This window comes from Budorcas taxicolor, chromosome 9, assembly GCF_023091745.1.
Source record: "Budorcas taxicolor isolate Tak-1 chromosome 9, Takin1.1, whole genome shotgun sequence".
Lineage (NCBI taxonomy): Eukaryota > Metazoa > Chordata > Mammalia > Artiodactyla > Bovidae > Budorcas > Budorcas taxicolor.
Window position 1 is genome coordinate 61,981,927 of NC_068918.1, and position 20,959 is coordinate 62,002,885.

Consider the following 20,959-nt stretch of genomic DNA (forward strand, 5'->3'; position numbering starts at 1 on the left):
TTAAAGCAAACTTCCATTCTTTGCATACACTCTAATCAAGATATATCATCTTTTAATATGTATTTGACTTCTGTTTAGTTTGCATCTTTGTTTTTGAGTGAGTGTGTTCCTTTGCTTTTCTTGAGTTTTTCTTGTGGCCATGCATGAAACAATACATTTTAACCAGAGATTATTAAGCGTAAGTTTCTTCTTCTTCTTCACACCTTGCAGTATAGGGACTCCACTGTGGATAATTTTGGACATGGGATTTGGCTGTGCTTCCTGGGGGGTTTTGTCATTAACTTTTTAGACAGTCTGGGGAGGGTGGTTGGGTAGTACAAGGTAACCAACGAGTAAAAAATTACACACATTTACTACCTTTGGCAAAGAGGAATATTCCTCATATATAGATCAGGTAATAAACGATTGTTGATATATTATAAGACAAGAAATCTTTTGTAGCAAAGAATATTTGAAATATTTATTTTCTGTTACATTCTTATTTGATTTAGAATATTGTTTTAAATTACATTCTAAATTATAAGAAAAATAATAGCTAAGATTTATGGACATTTGAATAGAATACATTGTTATACATTCACAGATTGATACAGATATATGACAGGTGACGGGGATAATGTTTGGTAACTATAACAAAGGTAATCAGTGCAACGAGATCTTTTTTCTCCCACCAGGAAATAGAAAACTGCTCTATTTTGTGTGACTGCAAAGGGACAGAACTTCTCCAAATGTTTACAAGCTACTGACAGCAGCACCATGAACAGCAGCTCACCCAGCGTTGCAGCCGTGCAGCTCTGCTATGAGCACCTGAACGGATCCTGTGTGAAAACCCCCTACTCACCAGGTCCCCGCCTCATCCTGTACACAATGTTTGGTTTTGGAGCTGTGCTGGCTGTATTTGGAAATCTCTTGGTAATGATTTCCATTCTCCACGTCAAGCAACTGCATTCTCCAACCAATTTTTTGATCGCTTCCCTGGCTTGTGCGGACTTCATGGTGGGAGTGACTGTGATGCCCTTCAGCATAGTGAGGTCTGTGGAGAGCTGCTGGTATTTTGGAGAGAGTTACTGTCAATTTCACTCCTGTTTTGACGTGTCATTCTGTCTAGCTTCCATCTACCACTTGTGCTTTATCTCTCTGGACAGATACATTGCCATCTCTGACCCCCTGGTCTATCCAATCAGGTTCACCGTGTCTGTTTCTGGCATGTGTATTGCCTTCTCCTGGCTCTTTGCGATTATTTTTTCTTTTTCTCTTTTTGGCACAGGAGCAAATGCAGCTGGACTGGAGGATCTAGTAAGTGCTCTCACCTGTGTGGGAGGCTGTCAAATTGCAATGAATCAAAGTTGGGTATTGGTGAATTTTCTATTATTTTTCCTCCCCACCCTTGTGATGATAGTTCTGTACTCCAAGATTTTCCTCATTGCTGAACAGCAGGCTAGAAAAATTGAGAGTCTGAGCATTAAGACTGGGCGATGCTCAGACAGCTACCAAGGTAGAGTGGCCAAGAGGGAGAGAAAGGCAGCAAGAACCCTGGGCGTCGCAGTGCTAGCGTTTCTCATCTCCTGGCTGCCTTACTTCCTGGATGCCATCACTGATGCCTTCCTAGGTTTCATCACTCCTACATATGTTTATGAAATACTGGTTTGGATTGCTTATTATAACTCAGCTATGAACCCCTTGATTTATGCTTTCTTTTATCCTTGGTTTCGAAAACCCATCAAACTCATTGTCACTGGCAAAGTCTTGAGAGAGAATTCCTCAACAGTAAATTTATTTTCTGGGTAAGTTCACTTTTAAGATGGAGGAATTGAAAATAGATTCACAGTGAACACACCACTGGGTAGAGAATTTAATCATATATGTGCAAGATCTAATGCAAAATGCTTCTGATATGACCAAACACTTAAATTCAGTTTCATCAGTCTTTAATCAATCTAACATAAAAACCTGGTTGTTACGGAAACAGCATGACCTTGGAGCCAGAAACATTTAACACTGATCTGGGGCTGCTACTTCTCTCTGAACCTCACTGTGTTTCTCTAGTTAATAATCTCCCCTTTGTAGCATCCTTAAAAAATTGAAAAGAATGCATGACAAGGATCTAGTATATTTTTGTTATTCTAAATCCTCCCTTTTATTACTTTATGGTAGTTCAGTCCCTGGTTAAGACTTTTCTTTATTCCTTTGTAACATTTTTCTATTAAAATGCAAAGGAGCTGGAAGATCCAGAGGTCCTGGTCTAGGGAGGGCAAATATTGAATCTGCACTGTCAGGTTTTCAGATTTCTGAGTCAAGGATATGATAATCAGAGTCAGGTAAAATCAATCCAGAGACAGAGTTCTTTACTACCCTATCAATTGAATTATTCACTATGGGAAAGGTAATTGGTGCCATAAATACCTTTCATTTGTTGAATGAGCTTCTTCTTGTTGATTGTCTGCTCATCACATTTCAGCTGTGTTTAGAAATTTTACCAGTTAACTTATGTTCAGTGCATGCATCGGTTTCTAAGATTGTCACTCATTATTGTACTTCATCTTAAATTAACTTATTATTTCCTCATTTCTGCATTATTCCAAAAATTACTTATAAAAGTTTTCATGGATTCAAACAAAAGCCCAAATTTAAAATGTGCCCAAAAGAATAGAAAACTGAAGTGAAGAGTGTAAAGGATGGCAGACAGAGGCCGATAAATGCATTTTGTGTAATCCACAAATTTGAAACTGAATAAGTTAAGCAACTCACATTGGGTACAACTTAGCCAGCTTTTTAGACATGCAGACTTGTTCTTGGTACTAAGATTGGAGGATGTTGTATATATATTTTTTTAATAAATTTTAAAAATTTTAAATAAATTGCTTAATTCTATTCTAACTTTAGCTTTGTTGTCATCAGACATCAAGATTTAAAATTCAGAGTGTCACATCTTTGTAGCAGGAGTAAATACACATCAATATATTCTTGTTATTTTTCTGTAATTTCTTGCATGTTGTAAATCAGTCTTACATTAGCACATCATTTCTATTATTAAACAAATGCTTCAAATTGGTAAAATTTTCCTGAGATAGGGAATTATTTCTGATTATATTCTACTTGTGTGAAACTCTCAATCTGATGATTAAAGATGATAGACACGATTTAAAGGCACTCTAGACTGCTTAGTATTAGTTTAGCCACAATTCTTCAGTTCTGAACTGGAAATTATCAGCTATTTTCATTTAGGGTTTTCAATGCAGTAACTTTAATTCTATTTCACAGCTATAGAGAAATCATATTTCCTCATTTTAAATATAAGAAAGCTAAAATTAAAGTGTTTACAAACTGCTGAATATCATAAAGCTTCCAGATTCAAACAAGCGCTTCTAACATCTTGTTTAATACATTTTCACTTGTCTTTTTTCAGTAGAGCTTCACACGTACTAGACAAATCATTAATTTTTCCACTTTCCTAGATCTACATTTCTTCAGTTTTTATAACTATGTCAGAACTTTCTTCTTTAAAAAAATTAAGCTCCTGCTCTCATTTTTCTCTACTATGAATTACTCTGGTTGGTGTAGGAACTAATCCATTGGCCTTTGTTTCAATGAACATTTATTGAGTGCTTCTGATATGCAAACCTAAGAATGCTTTGTTTGAGTTATAGGCCACTCATTCTGTGCTTGGGACTGACTTACCTGCCCTACTTAGTCTTCACAATACTATGTGAGAGAGAATACTATTGCTATATTATTACTTCTGGGTCATAAATGAGGGACACGAGGCATAATGAGGTGAGTCTCCTTCCCACGGCGGTGTATTTGTTAAACAATAGAGCTGATACTCACATCCAAAGAATCAGAGAATAAGTAAAGTAACCAATAATTCTTTCTCCTCTGTTGTGGCCCAGTCACTGCAGTCAAGTTATTGAGAGCAATATGAACATAAGACTTGGTACCAATTTTTTTAAGGAAAAAAATCAGTCATCACAGAGAAAAGACTAAACACAACTCCTTGGAGATACCAGTACATTGATGGGAGTAATTGATTTAGTGATGTATCATTTAACCTACAATTCTTCATTATGTATTTTACTGTATAAAGTTTCCCCCCTGAGGGTGAAGAGAGGTTCATTTAAATAAATTACATCTTAATTTCTACAGCAGGATTGGTCTGCACATCAAGCAAATACAGGCTCTTGTTTTTTCTATTACTGATTACTTGGTTCCTTTGAGGCTCTTCTCCATAGCAAGTCTTGTACATTCAAAACACCTCATGCCATCTTTGTGTTGTGGGTTTCCAAATTGCATTTAACTTTTTTTCATGGATATAGTGGGGCTTCCCTTGTGGCTCAGCTGGTAAAGAATTTGCCTGCAATGCAGGAGACCTGGGTTCGATCCCTGGGTTGGGAAGATCCCCTGGAGAAGGGAAAGGCTACCCACTCCAGTATTCTGGCCTGGAGAATTCAGTCCATGGGGTCACAGAGAGTTGGACACTTTCACTTTCAAAGGGCTTCCCTGGTGGTGCAGAGGTTAAAAAAAAGCTTCTGCCTGCACTGTGGGAGACCTGGGTTCGATCCCTGGGTTGGGAAGATCCCCTGGAGAAGGAAATGGCAGTCCACTCCGGTATTCTTGCTTGGAGAATCCCATGGATGGAGGAGCTTTGTGGGCTATAGTCCACGGGTTGCAAAGAGTCGGACACGACTGAGCGACTTCACTCATAGCCTCTTCTCCATAGCAAGTCTTGTACATTCAAAACACCTCATGCCATCTTTGTGTTGTGGGTTTCCAGATTGCATTTAACTTTTTTCATGGATATAGTATATTATTATGATAGCAAATGATTATATTTGCACCTTTTATACTCCTTGAATAGCTCATGTATCAAGAATATGTTGTAAAGTCTGTCTTCATTTTTTTGTGTGGATGAGAAATTAAAACAGTAGCAACTGAATACATATCTAAATAGCTCCTACCTTCTTAGGCACCACTTTGTTCATTTGCCCATCATACTACTTGCTGCTTTCTGATCATATGTTGGACATATTTATATTATATTTATACATATATATATATATATTTATAGTGCCCTATCTCTCCTCCTGCACTGTGGCCCACAATGTGCCTGCAATGCAGGAGACTTTGGTTTGATCCCTGGGTTGGGACGATCCGCTGGAGGATGGCATGGCATCCCACTCTAGTATTTTGCCTTGGGAATCCCCATGGACAGAGGATCCTGGCGGGCTGCATTCCATAGGGTCACAAAGAATCGGACATGATTGACTGACTAAGCACATCTCTCCCCCACAGTGCATGCCTCAGAAGAAAATGACCTACTTGTTCATATGAGTAGCTTCAAGATGAACCTTCCACTTTGCTTGGAATATAGGGGAAACTCAACACCTATTTGCTGAATAAATAAATGTATATTTCCTTTAAATATAGAAATACTTCATAGACATTGGAAAAAAATTGCACAGCATGAAAGTTGAGAATTAAGTTTCATTTAGGGCAAAACAAGGACCACAGCCCAGGAGATGGCATTTCAGAGAGTTTTGAAGAACTTTCCGAGGAGGCAAGGGGAGAAACTAGATATATAGGAGTTTTGCAACAAAGGGTGGGTAGTTGTGAATATCAAAAAATTACTGTTAATTAAAGAAACCAGATGTGTCAAGTTAAGAAATTTAGTGCTTTTCTATATGTGGGAAGAAGTAAGAGTCTGGGCTCACTGAAACCATTTCTTTGATATGCACCTCAGCGGCCTGGGGTCAGTATCCTGTATTTTCACATTCTGAGTATTCTCAGGTCTCACTGTAGGGAGTGGTACAGTGTGATGGTTATTAAATGATAGGTATTCTTTTCTGACTTTCGTTAGGACTCAGAGGCTCATGTTGGAGGACTGTAGTTGCTGATGACTGTAACATTCTTGTTTACTGATATGGCAGGACATATTCTATTTCTCATAGATTATATAAGAACAAACATTTTGTTCAGTCACTTAGTTGTATCTGACTCTTTGCAACGCCATGGACTGCAGCACACCAGGCTTCCCTCTCCTTCACCATCTCCTGGAGCTTCCTCAAACTTATGTCCATTGAGTCGGTGATGCTATCCAACCATCTCAGCCTCTGTCTTTCCCTTCGATTCTGCCTTCAATCTTTCTCAGCATCAGGGTCTTTTCTAATGGATCATCACTACACATCAGGTGGTAAAAGTATTGGAGCTTCAGCTTCAGCATCAGTCCTTCCAACAAATAATCAGGACTGATTTCCTTTAGGATTGACTGGTTGGATCTCCTTGCAGTCCAAGGGACTCTCAAGAGTCTTCTCCAACACCACAGTTCAAAAGCATCAGTACTTCAGTGCTCAGCTTTCTTTATAGTCCAACTCTCACATCCATACATGACTACTGGAAAAACCATAGCTTTGACTAGATGGACCTTTGTTGGCAAAGTAATATCTCTGCTTTTTAATGCTGTCGTCTATGGGGTCACAGAGTTGGACACGACTGAAGCGACTTAGCAGCAGCAGCGGCAGCAGGTTGGTCATAGCTTTTCTTCCAAAGAGCAAGCATCTTTTAATTTCATAGCTGCAGTCACCATCTGCAGTGATTTTGGAACCAAAAAAAGACTCTCAATGTTTCAATTGTTTACCCATCTATTTGCCATGAAGTGATGGGAGTGGATGCCATGACCTTAGTTTTTTGAATGCTGAGATTTAAGCCAACTTTTTCATGCTCCTTTTTCACTTTCATCAAGAGGCCCTTTAGTTCTTCTTCGCTTTCTGCCATAAGGGTGGTATCATCTGCATATCTGAGATTATTGATATTTCTCCCAGAAATTTTGATTCCAGCTTGATTTCCAGCTCCAGTCTTTACCCAGCCTAGCATTTCACAGGATGTATTCTTCATATAAGCTAAACAAGCAGAGTGACAATATACAGCCTTGATGTACTCCTTTCCTGATTTGGAATCAGTCTGTTGTTCCATGTCCAGTTCTAACTGGTGCTTCTTGACCTGAACAGTTTTCTCAGGGGGCAGTTAAGGTGGCCTGGTATTCCCATCTCTTCAAGAATTTTCCACAGTTTGTTGTGATCCACATAGTCAAAAGTTTTAGTGTAGTGAATGCAGGAAACACAGATGCTTTTCTGGAATTCTCTTGCTTTTTCTAGATCCAACGAATGTTGGCAATTTGATATCTGGTTCCTCTGCCTTTTCTAAATCCAGTTTGAACATCTGGAAGTTCTCGGTTCACATACTGTTGAAACTTAGCTTGAAGGATTTTGAGCATTACCTTGCTAGCCTGTGAAATGAGTGCAATTGTGTGGAAGTTTGAACATTCTTTGGCATTGCCTTTCTTTGGAACTGGAATGAAAACTAATCTTTTCCAGTCCTGTGGCCACCGTTGAGTATTCCAAATTTGATGATATATTGAGTGAAGCACTTAACAGCTTTATCTTTTAGAATTTGAAACAGCTCAGGTGGAATTCCATCACCTCCACTAACTTTATTCATAGTGATGCTTCCTAAATTCCACTTGACTTCACCCTCCAGGATGTCTGGGTGTAGGTGAGTGATCAGACCATTGTGGTTATCTGGGTCATTAAGATGGGATCCTTTCACATATATTAGATAAATAATTCTTTATGCATCATAGTGTTTATAGTAATACCAAAATTGCAGACACTGCAGACACTTATTTTGTAGTTCTTGGGATCATTCCCTGGAAGGAGCATTCCTCTTTGTCAGGCATTTGTAGGTAAATTCAGGGTCAGAAACATTTCCAAATCAGGCATATCACATTAGCCACATTTTCTTGACCTTCCAATCATTAGCCCACTGTGATAAATGTATAAAATGCTAAAACTGAAGGCAACTTTGAGATGATCTATTCTGAACCATCCCTTTTATTTTTAGAGACTCTAATTTTAATACTTTCATAATAGACATGCATAACAGATATAATCTATTCATACTTCTATAATTTGATGAATTTTGACATTTGTAGACACCTGTAAAGTTATTATAAATATCAAGCCTGAACATATATCAGTTCACTTCAGTTCAGTCACTCAGTCATGTCTAACCCTTTGAAACCCCATGGACTGAAGCATGCCAGGCTTCCCTGTCCTTCACCAACTCCTGGAGCTTGATGACATCCAATCATCTCATCCTCTGTTGTCCCCTTCTCCTTCTGCCTTCAATGTTTCCCAGCATCAGGGTCTTTTCCAATGAGTCAGTTCTTTGCACCAAGTGGCCAAAGTATTGGAGTTTCAGCTTCAACATCAGTCCTTCCAATGAATATTCAGGACTGATATCCTTTTGGATTGACTGATTTGATCTGCTTGCAATCCAAGAGACTTTCAAGAGTCTTCTCCAACACCACAGTTCAAAAGCATTAATTCTTTGGCCCTCAGCTTTCTTTATAGTCCAACTCTCACATCCATACATAACTACTGGAAAAACCATAGCTTTGACTAGACAGACCTTTGTTGACATAGTAATGTCTCTGCTTTTCAATATGCTATCTAGGTTGGTCATAGCTTTTTTTCCAAGGAGCAAGTATCTTTTAATTTCATGGCTGCAGTCATCATCTGCAGTGATTTTGGAGCTAAAAAATAAAGCATCTCACTGTTTCCATTGTTTACCCATCTATTTGCCATGAAGTGATGGAACTGGATGCCACGATCTTAGTTTTCTGCATATTGAGTTTTAAGCCAATTTTTTCACTCTCCTCTTTCAGTTTCATCAAGAGACTCTTTAGTTCTTTGCTTTCTGCCATAAGGGTGGTGTCATCTGCATATCTGAGTATTGATATTTCTCCCATCAATCTTGATTCTAGCTTGTGCTTCATCTAGTCTGACATTTTGCATGATACTCTGCATATAAATTAAATAAGCAGGGTGACAGTATACAGCCTTGACATACTCCTTTCCCAATTTGGAACCAGTCTGTTGTTTCATGTCCAGTTCTAACTTTTGCTTCTTGACCTGCATACAGATTTCTCAGGATGCAGGTAAGGTGGTCTGGTATTCCCATTTCTTTGAAAATTTGGCAGTTTGTTGTGATCCACACAGTCAAGTCTTTGGCATAGTCAAGAAAGCAGATGTAGGTTTCTTTCTGGAACTCTCTTGCTTTTTCTATGATCCAACAGATGTTGGCAATTGGATCTCTGATTCCTCTGCCTTTTCTAAATCGAGCTTGAACATCTGGAAGTTGGTGGTTCATGTACTGTTGAAGCCTGGCTTGGAGAATTTTGAGCATTACTTTGCTAGCATGTGAGGAAAGTGCAATTGTGTGGTAGTTTGAACATTCTTTGGCATTGCCTTTCTTTGGGATTGGAATGAAAACTGACCTTTTCCAGTCCTGTAGCCACTGCTGAGTTTTCCAAATTTTCTGGCATATTGAGTGCAGGACTTTCACAGCATCATCTTTCAGGATTTGAAACAGCTCAACTGGAATTCCATCACCTCCATTAGCTTTGTTATATATCACTTCCCAGATTTCATCATGTCCTTTGTAATGTTATTCCTGCTCATCCCTACACACTCAACCCTCTTCCATCCCCAGGCAGCCACTGATCAGCTTTATGTCACTCTATACTAATTTGCACTCCCTCAATCAGTTCAGTTGCTCAGTCATGTCTGACTCTTTGTCACCCCATAGACTGCAGCAAGCCAGGCCTTCCTGTCCAGCATCAACTTCTGGAGCTTGCTCAAACTCATGTCCAGCAAGTGGGATGTCCTAGAATTTTATGGAACGTACTTCCTAGCATTTTATATAAATGCACCCATACATTATATTATGTGCTCATTTTTCTTTGAATTATTTCACTCTGATGAATAATATAGAGAATAAGCCATGTCAAAACATGAATGAGCATTTGATTCTTTTTCTTTTTGATTGAGAAGTACTTCACTGTGTGAATTGACCACGTTTGTTTCTTCGTTTTTAGTTGAGTTTGAATCATCCATTTTCAGGTACAGACCCTAGCTTAAGTGACTTGAACAAGGTCATACAGCCATAGTCTTATGAATTCACAGAGTGGGGCTAACCACTCTCCAGAGGGTGTCTGGCTTCATCCGGTCCTGCTGGGACGGCCCTGTGGTCCACCTTCATCTGCCCCTCCTCTGGTCCTGCACAAGCTCTCTTTTCTAAGAATTGCTTCACTTCTGCTCCATTATATGTGACTTGCCTGCTTTTAATGATCCACAACCATCTATTCCTTCTCTATTTTATACTAATGCAAATATTATATATTATTTACATGATATAAGCACGTATTTTATTATATTAATTATAATTCAGTAGAATAAAAATTTGGTATAATACATTGATATATTGTATGATATATAGAAATATATGCTATATGTATACAATTATGCATTATATATTTCTTCTTAGTTTCATATAGTTTTAAAGAATTTTATAAGATTTCAGTTAAAATTTTGACTTTAACTAGAGTTATGTTTCCTAAAATAAATTGTCTGATAACTTTGAAAGCACGACTCCATTGCCTTCTTGGACATAGTGTACTGATGAGGAGCTTGATCATAATATGATATTCACGTCTTTTTCATAAGCTGGTACCCTCTGGCCTCTCTTCCTAGGAACTTTTAAAAGTTTCTCTTTATATGTGTCTGTAGTTAGCATCTGCATTTGCATCATTTTTCCTCTTTGCACTTGGTAGGAACATGAAGTTTAGCTGAGAAGAAACTTTTTATAGCATTGTTTGTATTATTTTCTTGTCCTCATTCTTTAGTTGCTTTTTCTGGGATTAAGAATTTCTTTCAGGATCTATTAGAAAAAACATTTCTTTCACCTTTCTGGTAAACTTTACTGTGTATATCGTGAGTGTATTTCTCTACCCTGGTTTTTCCATTAGTTTGCTCCATCAGATTTTCCTCTTTCAGAAATACTTTTTGGGGCATCTCAATAGGGTTTTAGGAGGAAATGAACTCTGTGATTAGTTAACAGGGCTTATCTTCAGATGGTACGTACCAATTCAAGCATTCCCTTGTGAAAATGATGAAGTGCTTAAGTTCAGACCTGGCTAGCCTGGGCACAGGAAAGACAGGGATACTCTTTTTATATTTAGACTGTAGTTTCAAACTAGAGTTGTCCAAACTAAATTATTAACACACAGAGTGACTAGAAAGCTCTGGGGTGTGCCTGAGATCTAATGAGGGATGAGGAAGGAAGATTTGCAGAGGACACTGGGAGTCTCTGATTAGAGAAAATACAATGTTGTATCATTTGCCATTTCAAGCAAATTATTCCATAAGAGGTTAACATATATTAAGAAATATCTATTAAACAGAAATAAATTATGTAAAGAATCAAGTTCATAACCAACTCAGTTTTACACTGACTTGCAAAAATGCTTAAAACTTGCATATAATTAATATACATACTATGTGTTATCAAAACTGCAAGACATCTTTTCCAAAGAATATTTGATTTGGGGGGTTAGAACATGAAAATATCATTTGTGGAGGGGGCAGTATTGAGTGCACTACAGAGGGGAATGTAAGGTCTTCTATCTGTGAGGATCTCACAGCAGCAGTATTCAGAGGGATTACACCCATTTCTCAGGTGGATGGAGAGACATTGCAAACTGCTTCCAGTGACAACATCCCGAGAAGAGAGCAATCTTTTCTCAACCAGCACTGACTTTTGCAGAAGCTCACAATTGTGGGTGTGCCTAAATATCATGGTGTTTTTAATGCTTTCCTGTAATGTAATTCGTCCATTACAAGCTGCTCATGGTGTATGTTCCCTTGTCTGTTTGTTGGTGCCCACTGAAGATATAAAAATGATTCTTGACTGGAGGAAAAAAGCCAAGTATTTGCTCTCACTGTGTGTACCCAGTTATATCTTTTTAGCTAAAATCCAGTAAAGTGGCCACAACAGGATTAAGAATTGGCAAAATGTTCAAGTCTAAGGATTTAAAAAGTCTTTGGCCAAAAAAACATAATGGGTAGCTTAATGCGAGAAACTCTTTTGGAGAATAACTTTCTTAATAATCACTCTTGAAAATAATCTTCCAAGTTCACACCTTTCACTACAGGGATTCCATCTAGGGATTCTCTTATAGATAGCTTTTATATATCAGGAAGGATTGTGTGCTTTAGGCAGTAATGCAGATAACCTGGTAGGAGATGATTCTTTCACTCTGTAATTACTTCCCATATCACTGCCTGTTGCAAAGAGAAACTCTGGAGGTAAAAAATAGAAAAATATTTATGACTAAAAGAAAATTTTATCAAATTCAGGGAATGAAGCATTAGTTGAAATTACTCCCAATGTTATTGTTCAGTGTAATGTTTGTGCTTTGTTATTAAACACATTTGTGATTTATGAAATACGGAAAATTTAAAAAATAATTGTAATAATATCTGATAATTTCCTCAGATATCCTAGTGGATGTATGTTTTTCCCCTAGGTGTATTGAAAATCAGAATCCTATATTCTTTATGAAAATCAAGGACAGAATTCTTTGAGTGTAAAGGGCAGATCATGAGCAGCAACTCGTCTCCCAGTGCAGCGGTGCAGCTCTGCTACGAGCACCTGAATGGATCCTGTGTGAAAACCCCCTACTCACCCGCATCCCGCGTGATTCTGTACATGGTGTATGGCTCTGGGGCTGTCCTGGCCGTGTTTGGAAATCTTCTGGTGATGACTGCCATCCTTCATTTCAAGCAGCTGCACTCACCAACCAATTTTCTCATCGCCTCTCTGGCCTGTGCAGACTTTCTGGTGGGAATGACTGTGATGCCCTTCAGTATGGTCAGGTCTGTGGAGAGCTGCTGGTACTTTGGGCGAACTTTCTGCACTTTTCACACATGCTTTGACGCAGCATTCTGTTACTCTTCTCTCTTCCACCTGTCCTTCATCTCCATCGACAGGTACATTGCTGTTACTGACCCTCTGGTCTATCCCACCAAGTTCACGGTGTCTGTGTCAGGGATATGCATCAGCATCTCCTGGATCCTGCCCCTTACTTACAGTGGTGCCGTGTTCTACACGGGTGCCAATGAGAATGGGCTTGAGGAATTGTCTAGTGCCCTCAACTGTGTAGGAGGCTGTCAGATGGTTGTAAATCAAAACTGGGTATTGATAGATTTTCTGTCCTTCTTTATACCTACCCTTGTCATGATAATTCTCTACAGTAATATTTTCCTTGTGGCCAGACAACAGGCTAAAAAGATTGAAAATACTGGCAGCAAAACAGAGTCATCATCAGACAGTTACAAATCCAGAGTAGCCAAGAGAGAGAGGAAAGCAGCTAAAACCCTGGGTATCACGGTCATAGCATTCATGATTTCGTGGTTACCATACAGTATTGACTCATTAATTGATGCTTTTATGGGCTTCATAACCCCGGCCTATATTTATGAGATTTGCTGTTGGTGTGCTTATTACAACTCAGCCATGAACCCCTTGATCTATGCTTTATTTTACCCTTGGTTTAGGAAAGCCATCAAAGTCAGTTTGAGTGGTCGGGTTTTCAAGGATAGTTCTGGGAGCATGAATTTGTCCTCTGAAAAAATGTAAGCCATTGGGTTGAGGAGGTTGAAGATATCTTTACCTTTTCCAAATGAAATGAGTTTTAAGTAAGATTTTTCATGAAAGAAAACAAATGGCTTTTCCAATTTAACTGGAGAAGCCCTTGTATTTCAGTCTTGTTAGGATGTGCACTACTTTTTGCTTCTCCAAAACTATTTATTTGACTAATAAATGTTAACTCCCTTATTTGTTAACTACTGCAGAACTCACCGTAGCCCGCCCACTCTCTGCAGACAGTCCACTCTTCTGCCACACACCTTTTTGTCCCATTAACCATTCCTTTTGTATCCTGTAAACATTTCAGTCGTCTCTGATTTCCTTTGTCTTTCTTTTACAAAGTGGTCTACTTATTTCCAACTCCTCAGAAATTTCTCTGTGATTAACTTTCTCAAGGTTGTTGCTTCCCACTGCCCCCCCCCCCCCCCCCCCCCCCCCCGCCTTTTCAGCTTAGCTCATATTCCCAGGAAACTTTTGGGTTTCAGTTAAATCTATTATGCTTAAGGTCTGCACTGGTGTCTGTCTGAGAAATTGCCTCCAGCATCTTCTGCATCCTGTCTCTGGCCTACAGTGGCGCCAAATTGTACGCAGATGCCCAAGATGATAGGATGGAGGGATAAGTAAGTGCCCTCTGCTTGATAAGTGATTGTCAACTTGTTTAAATCAGTTCTGCATATTGGTAGGATTTCTATCATTTTTCACACCTGGCTTTGTTAAGATTCTTCGGTACAGAAATACTATTCTTGTGATTGGAAAACAGATTTAAAAGATTTAAACATTACTAGAAAGTAAAATTGTTACCAGAGAACTGCAAGAACAGAGTGGCTAAGACACAGAGAAAAGCGGCTAAAACCCTGGACATCACAGCTTAGTACTTTTGGTCTCATGATTTCTCAATGTAATCGATTCATTCATTGATTCTTTTTTGAGTTTTATAGCATTTAATATGCTTATGAGATATTTTGCTCATTCAGTTACTATAACTGGCTCTAAATCCTTTGACTTATGCCTCATTTTCCTTTGGTTTAAAAGAGTAATAGGACTTATTAAACTGGGAATATTAAAGGACATTTCATCAGTCAAAACTAAATTCTAAAACAAATTTCATAGTGATGATTTAAGAAATTTAACAGTGATCTAGTGATACATTGAAAATTTCTGAATAATTGTTATATGAAATATAGTGCTTGAAAATGATCCACTAAATTGGGGAGGAAAAACAGTACCTCAATTTCAGCAGCATCAGTTTAATACTGTTATTTTTTGAGAAGTGAACATCCTTTGAGCATTTGATAAAAACATATTACTTACTAGTGGTTGACAGAGTGGTCATAGTTTCTAGTTTCCTCACATCTTTACACTGTCCTGCTCTACCAGTTGTTATTTTTCTCTTTCAAGTCCCTGTTATTCTTTTACCTTTCCTACCAAGCTTAACTTTTTCTTTTTTCATTTTCAAATGTTTCTTCCAAGTTCTCTGTGAATGTCTTTCTGTGAACTCAGTTTCAGTTCAGTTCAGTCGCTCAGTCGTGTCCGCAACCCCAGGACTCAGTTTAGTTTGTTTTTATTTTTAGTGAATTGATTCTTGGGGTCCAGTCTTTCTGGAGCTCCTAAAGATCTCTGAGCCATATCCATCAGCTTTTACAGACCCAGGATGAGATTCATATTTTATATTTGATGAGATATTTTGTAAAGGTAGGAATACCAATGAGCAATATGTGTGTGTACTGCAATAGTAGTTTCTTTTGTGTAACAATTTTCTCATTTCATGAAGTTTGTTGCTTTTACCTTCCAGCTCATAATGGAGGGCAATTGTCTTTTATTTTCCCCCCTATAAGTACTATTTGGAGTTTATAGTTATTCATGATAAAAATAACACTACTATTTATGTTATTGAAAAATGGATAATTTAGAAATGTTAATGTGGTATAAAACTTTTTGAAAAACTCTTAATGATCTTGCTTCATGTATTTTACAAAATCAAAACTGATTTATTTGAGATATTAAAAAACTAGAAGAAAACATAGTTTTTATAATTTATTGGTGGAATCATGACAGAATATAGATTCATGCACTAAATTTAAAATTTTCAACTTCAAAGTGAAAGAAAGGCACATTAAAGAAAAACAAACAAACTTGGAAAAGCTATTGGCAGCAAACAGGATGAAGAATTAGTAGATTTAAAAATATAAAAAGAATTTACAAAACATTAAGATGGAGATGAATATCCCACTGAACATAAACATGAAATTTTACAGAGGTATGGTTAATAAATACATTAAAATGTCAGAAGTACACATAATTTTAAAATTAATTAAAATCTTACAGTTTGTGTCTCATATTTGACAACACTGGATCATTAATATCAGATTAATCAGAGTATGAGAAGTTGAGTACTCTGCTGAAAGTTGAGCACTTTCATAAACTACTAGGAAAAACATAATTTAGCATTTTCTTTTAGAGGGGAAATAAGATATTTATGTAAAATTTCAAATCACACATGTCACATGACTGTAGTTCTGTTTCTGGCAAAGAAGCATATGAAGAGAGTCAGGCAAGGAAGGAAATGTGACAAGGACATTCATTGTATATCTCCCCATTGCTAAGTACAATAAACTAGGATTCATATGGTGTAAATTAAATAAAGTATGCTCTACCTTTGAAATGAGATGTTATGAAACCATTAAAAAGCACAACTGACCATTAAAAATAGCAATTGACAAGGAAAGAAAATCTCAATATACTTTTTTGACTAAAATCAAAAGAAAACAAAAGCGAAAAATCTGACCTAAATTATAAAGCAACGTATAATAAGCCCTCATATTACACTTTTACAAAATGTACCTTTGTGTATAATAGACAGTGTCTGTGTATGCGGGGATTTACTTTGTAATTTATCTTTAAAATGTTAATGCTTGTGATAAAATAAATATATTAAAATTGATGTTAACAATGCACATCTCTATTTTTCTCTAAGCATTGAAGTTAGTTTTATCTGTGTGCTTGCTTGTTTTATTTTGGTGGACTAACATTTGAGCATATATCTTTGGTATATTTTTGTCTTATCTAATGAAACTAAATTGTAGGTACATTGGTATATTTTAGAAACTGCATCTTAAAGAGATTTAAGTATCTAAGGATTTATATCTTAATATTTTAAAAGTATTTTTAATGGTTTCTTTCAGTAGATCTTTAATGCTCCGACTCTTCTTCTCTATATTAATTATGTGCTGTACTCAAGAGCGATGGAAGCTACCAAGAGTTATGTTTCCATGTCCCACTTGTGCTTTATTTCTACTCTTTAGGTCATTTCTGAAAAGTGATAAACATGCACAGTAGATGTGTTGAGTAGATGCACATGCTTTTGAGAGACGACATAACCTCCCAGAGTGGCTGGAAGGAGCCCTCAGGGAAGGCAAAGATGCTGCCAAGTCAGCTCCTTAGAGGTAGGAAACGCATTCTTCAGTAGACAGACCTCAAAAAACACCCTCAGATACTGTGAGACTGAGCTTTCTGAACATGGATGCCACTCTGGGGATAAAGGAGCAGAATCCCTGTATTTATTGAGATTTTTTTCTTGTACCAGGTGCAGTGTGAGGCTCTAAGTAGATTTAAGAGTATTGCAGAAAAATATAAATCCTATCTAGCATCCATGAGCAGGTGAAGCAAAGATTTGTATCTGTCACCACGGGTATTTCATGTCTTCTCCCTTCCTAACCCTTCACCTCTGCAGAAATCCAAACAGCTTGGCAAAATGAGGGGGGTGGGGCCAGGTTGTGCGCAGGTCTCCTTGAGTTCATGCCACTCCCCACCCTGCCCCTGCGGTACAGCCGCTCTCAGCCTTGCGAATGCGCCCAGCTCCCATCTCGGAGCCTCAAAACACACTGCCCTCTCGGCCTGGAAAACCCTTGTCTGTTTTTACCTTAAATATCTCCTGGATCCTCTCGACCTATATTTAAAGTTACCTTCTTGGTAAAATTACCTGTGAATACAATTCCCTTGCTTCATTGTGGTGACCTCCCCTAAACTTTATCAGAGCCATCACCACATCGAGTTGTCATTACTTGTCCACATGTTAGCCTCTCACATATAGTTAAGAGAAGTAAAATAAAGTATAATGGATAAGCTCTAATTTATTTAAAAATCCTATAAGATGATAGGCAATCCACCAGGAGGAAAGAAAGATTTCAAGCAAACTGAAACACTCATAGCTTGCTGGTGAGAGCATAAAATGGTCCAACTACCTTAGAAAATGTGTACTTCCTTACAGAGTTAAGCATACACTTCCCAATATGACAGTCCCAAGATGAACAGTCTAAATATTTATCAACTGGTATATGGATAAAATAACTGGAAGGCAATTGAATCCAGACAATGGAATTCCGTTTAGCAATAACGAGGAATGAACTGCAAATGTTCTCAGACATGGGTGAAACTCACAGACGCTGAGCTGAGTAAAATAAGCCAGACAGAGAAGAACACAAACTGTGTGACCTTTTTGACACAAGATTTTTGGGCCTCAGAAATTAATCCCTAGCCATAGAAGGATGATCAGTGGTTCCCCAGGATAGGAGAGGGGATATGTGGGGTGAGATTAAGTATAAAAGGGCCTGAGGAGAAATACGGGGTGTTGTGTCCTTTCTTGATTGTGAATACAAGAGTGGATACATTTATCATGTCTTCAGTCTGTACATACTAAAAACGTAAACTTTTCAAATATATTTTATGCCTCAATATTAAAAAGCTGATTTTTCAACATAAGTAGAAGTCATTGAGTGCTTCCCAGGTGGCACAGTGGTAAAGAATCTGACTGCCAATGCAGGATAGGCAAGATATATGGGTTTGATCCCTGGGTTGGGAAATTCCTTTGGAGGAGGAAATAGTAATCTGCTCCAGTATTATTGCCTGTAAAATTTCATGGACAGAGAAGCCTGGTAGACTACAGTCCATGGGATTGCAAAGAGTTGAACATGACTGAGCAACTGAGCACACCACATAGAAGTCATTCATCAGAAAACATTTTTTTGAAACACAAGCTGATCTATTCTAGAACATCAAGAGGAAATGGAAATTTGTCAATGGTAAAATATGGAGTATAACATAGGAATGCTCACATTCCAAGAGTTCTTTCAACAATTTATTTTTAAAAATATCTTCCATATAGTTCCCATTACAAGAAAAACATTAGCAGCAACAATGTTTTATTTGTACTTGGACTTCCTTGGTTGTTTCATGAGGCAAACATTTTGTCCTCTACTCCTCCTCTTTTCTAAATCTGAATTATTAAAGTTAAATCTGAAGCATTCAACTGTTTAATATATGATTCTTTTTTTTTTTTTTTTTTCCTTAACACAAACTGATACTGGAAGAGAGAAAGGACTTATTTGGAAGAGTTCTAGTGACATTCAACACAGAAATCATAAATGATTCTAACAAGAATGAAAAGGCAGTAACTAATAACAATAAATATGACTTTCAATTTCTGCTCAAAGGTTTTAAAGACTAGGCATTATTATATTTCATGCAAAGGTCAAATGGCATCAGGAAATTATAGGACATAAGCTTAGTTTAGCATAAACATAATTGTTATTTAATTCTTTCTTTCTAAACACCTTGCACTTGTGGGGATTCAATCTTAAGAGCTTTGGGGATTGAAATTATGAAACTATGTTCCTGAGGGGAGAGGGTGTTTGGGGCATTATCATTGCTCTGATAAATTAGGAAAATAATGCTAATAAAATGTGGCATTTGGGCATGCATCATGTAATAGTTTCTCGAAGACAAACTCTCCTCTGAAGTGAAGAACAAGGTAATGCAGGAAGTTTTTAAAAAATTTAAGTAGACAGCATTTTATGTAACAATGAAAATTAACTGCTTATTCATTTAGAAGTGAATCATTTACAAGATGAGGATATGAATCACTTTCTAAACATGTAAGTAAAGATTTGCACTTACAAGGGAGCAAAGACAGAATACACTGGCAAGTGCTGACATTGTATTTATCTTTTCTTTAAGAATATTTTGAAAAATGGAATGACATCCTGGACCACAGAGGGTGACAGGTTTCCAGGCATTAAATCAGAGAATCATGAGCAGTGTGTCTCCTGCTGCAGCTGTGCAGCTCTGCTACGAGCACCTGAACGGATCCTGTGTGAAAACCCCCTACTCACCAGCTCCCCGCCTCATCCTGTACACAGTGTTCAGCTTTGGAGCTGTGCTGACTGTATTTGGAAATCTCCTGGTGATGATTTCCATTCTCCACTTCAAGCAGCTGCATTCTCCTACCAACTTCCTGATTGCTTCTCTGGCCTGTGCAGACTTCTTGGTGGGAGTGACTGTGATGCCCTTCAGCACAGTGAGGTCCGTGGAGAGCTGCTGGTACTTTGGGCAGCGTTACTGTCAATTCCACTCTTGTTTTGAAGGCTCATTCTGTTATGCTTCCATCTACCACTTGTGCTTTATCTCTCTGGACAGGTACATTGCCGTCACTGACCCCCTGGTCTATCCAACAAGGTTCACTGTGTCTGTTTCTGGCATGTGTATTGCCACCTCTTGGCTCTTTTCTATTATTTTTTCTTTTTCCCTTCTTGGCACAGGAGCAAATGCAGCTGGACTGGAGGATCTAGTAAGTGCTCTCACCTGTGTGGGAGGCTGTCAAATTGCAGTGAATCAGAGTTGGGTATTGGTCAGTTTCCTTTTATTTTTCCTCCCCACCCTTGTGATGATAGTTCTGTACTCCAAGATTTTCCTCATTGCTAAACAGCAGGCTAGAAAAATTGAGAATCTGAACAACAAGACTGGGCGATGCTCAGAGAGCTTCCAAGACAGAGTGGCCAAGAGGGAGAGAAAGGCAGCAAGAACCCTGGGCGTCGCAGTGCTGGCGTTTCTCATCTCCTGGCTGCCTTACTTCCTGGATTCCATAATTGATGCCTTCCTAGGTTTCATCACTCCCACATATATTTATGAAATACTGGTTTGGATTGCTTATTATAACTCAGCTATGAACCCCTTGATTTATGCTTTCTTTTATCCTTGGTTTCGAAAAGCCATCAAACTCATTATCACTGGCAAAGTCTTGAGAGAGAATTCCTCAACAGTAAATTTATTTTCTGGGTAAGTCCACATTTTAGATGGAGGAATTGAATATAGATTTACAGTGAACACAGCATTGGGTAGAAAACTTCATCATATACATGCAAAAACTTGTAAAGTAAAAGAATAAATTATGCTTCCAATATGACCTGAAGACTTAAATTCAGTTTCATCATTCTTTGGTCAATATAACATAAAAACCTGGTTGTTATGGAAACAACATGACCTTGGAGCCAGAAACGTGGCATTTTACCATTGATCTTGGGCTACTACTTGTCTCTGAACTTCGCTGTACAATCTCTAGTTATTAATCCCTTCCTTGCAGCAT

At 37.9% G+C, this 20,959-nt stretch overlaps 3 protein-coding genes across 3 annotated transcripts; all 3 read left to right on the forward strand.

Annotated features, from left to right (window-relative positions):
* Window positions 1–756: 756 nt before the first annotated feature.
* LOC128053304 (trace amine-associated receptor 7a-like) lies at window positions 757–1,788 on the forward strand. Its single transcript, XM_052645805.1, has one exon. The coding sequence runs from the start codon at window positions 757–759 to the stop codon at window positions 1,786–1,788; it is 1,032 nt and encodes a 343-aa protein (XP_052501765.1).
* Window positions 1,789–12,489: 10,701 nt separating this feature from the next.
* On the forward strand, window positions 12,490–13,533 carry LOC128053303 (trace amine-associated receptor 6). Its single transcript, XM_052645804.1, has one exon. It carries the CDS (start codon window positions 12,496–12,498, stop codon window positions 13,531–13,533), a length of 1,038 nt encoding a protein of 345 aa, XP_052501764.1. The 5' UTR covers window positions 12,490–12,495.
* A 6,085-nt stretch (window positions 13,534–19,618) lies between these two features.
* LOC128053309 (trace amine-associated receptor 7a-like) lies at window positions 19,619–20,656 on the forward strand. Its single transcript, XM_052645809.1, has one exon. The coding sequence runs from the start codon at window positions 19,628–19,630 to the stop codon at window positions 20,654–20,656; it is 1,029 nt and encodes a 342-aa protein (XP_052501769.1). The 5' UTR covers window positions 19,619–19,627.
* Window positions 20,657–20,959: the final 303 nt, after the last annotated feature.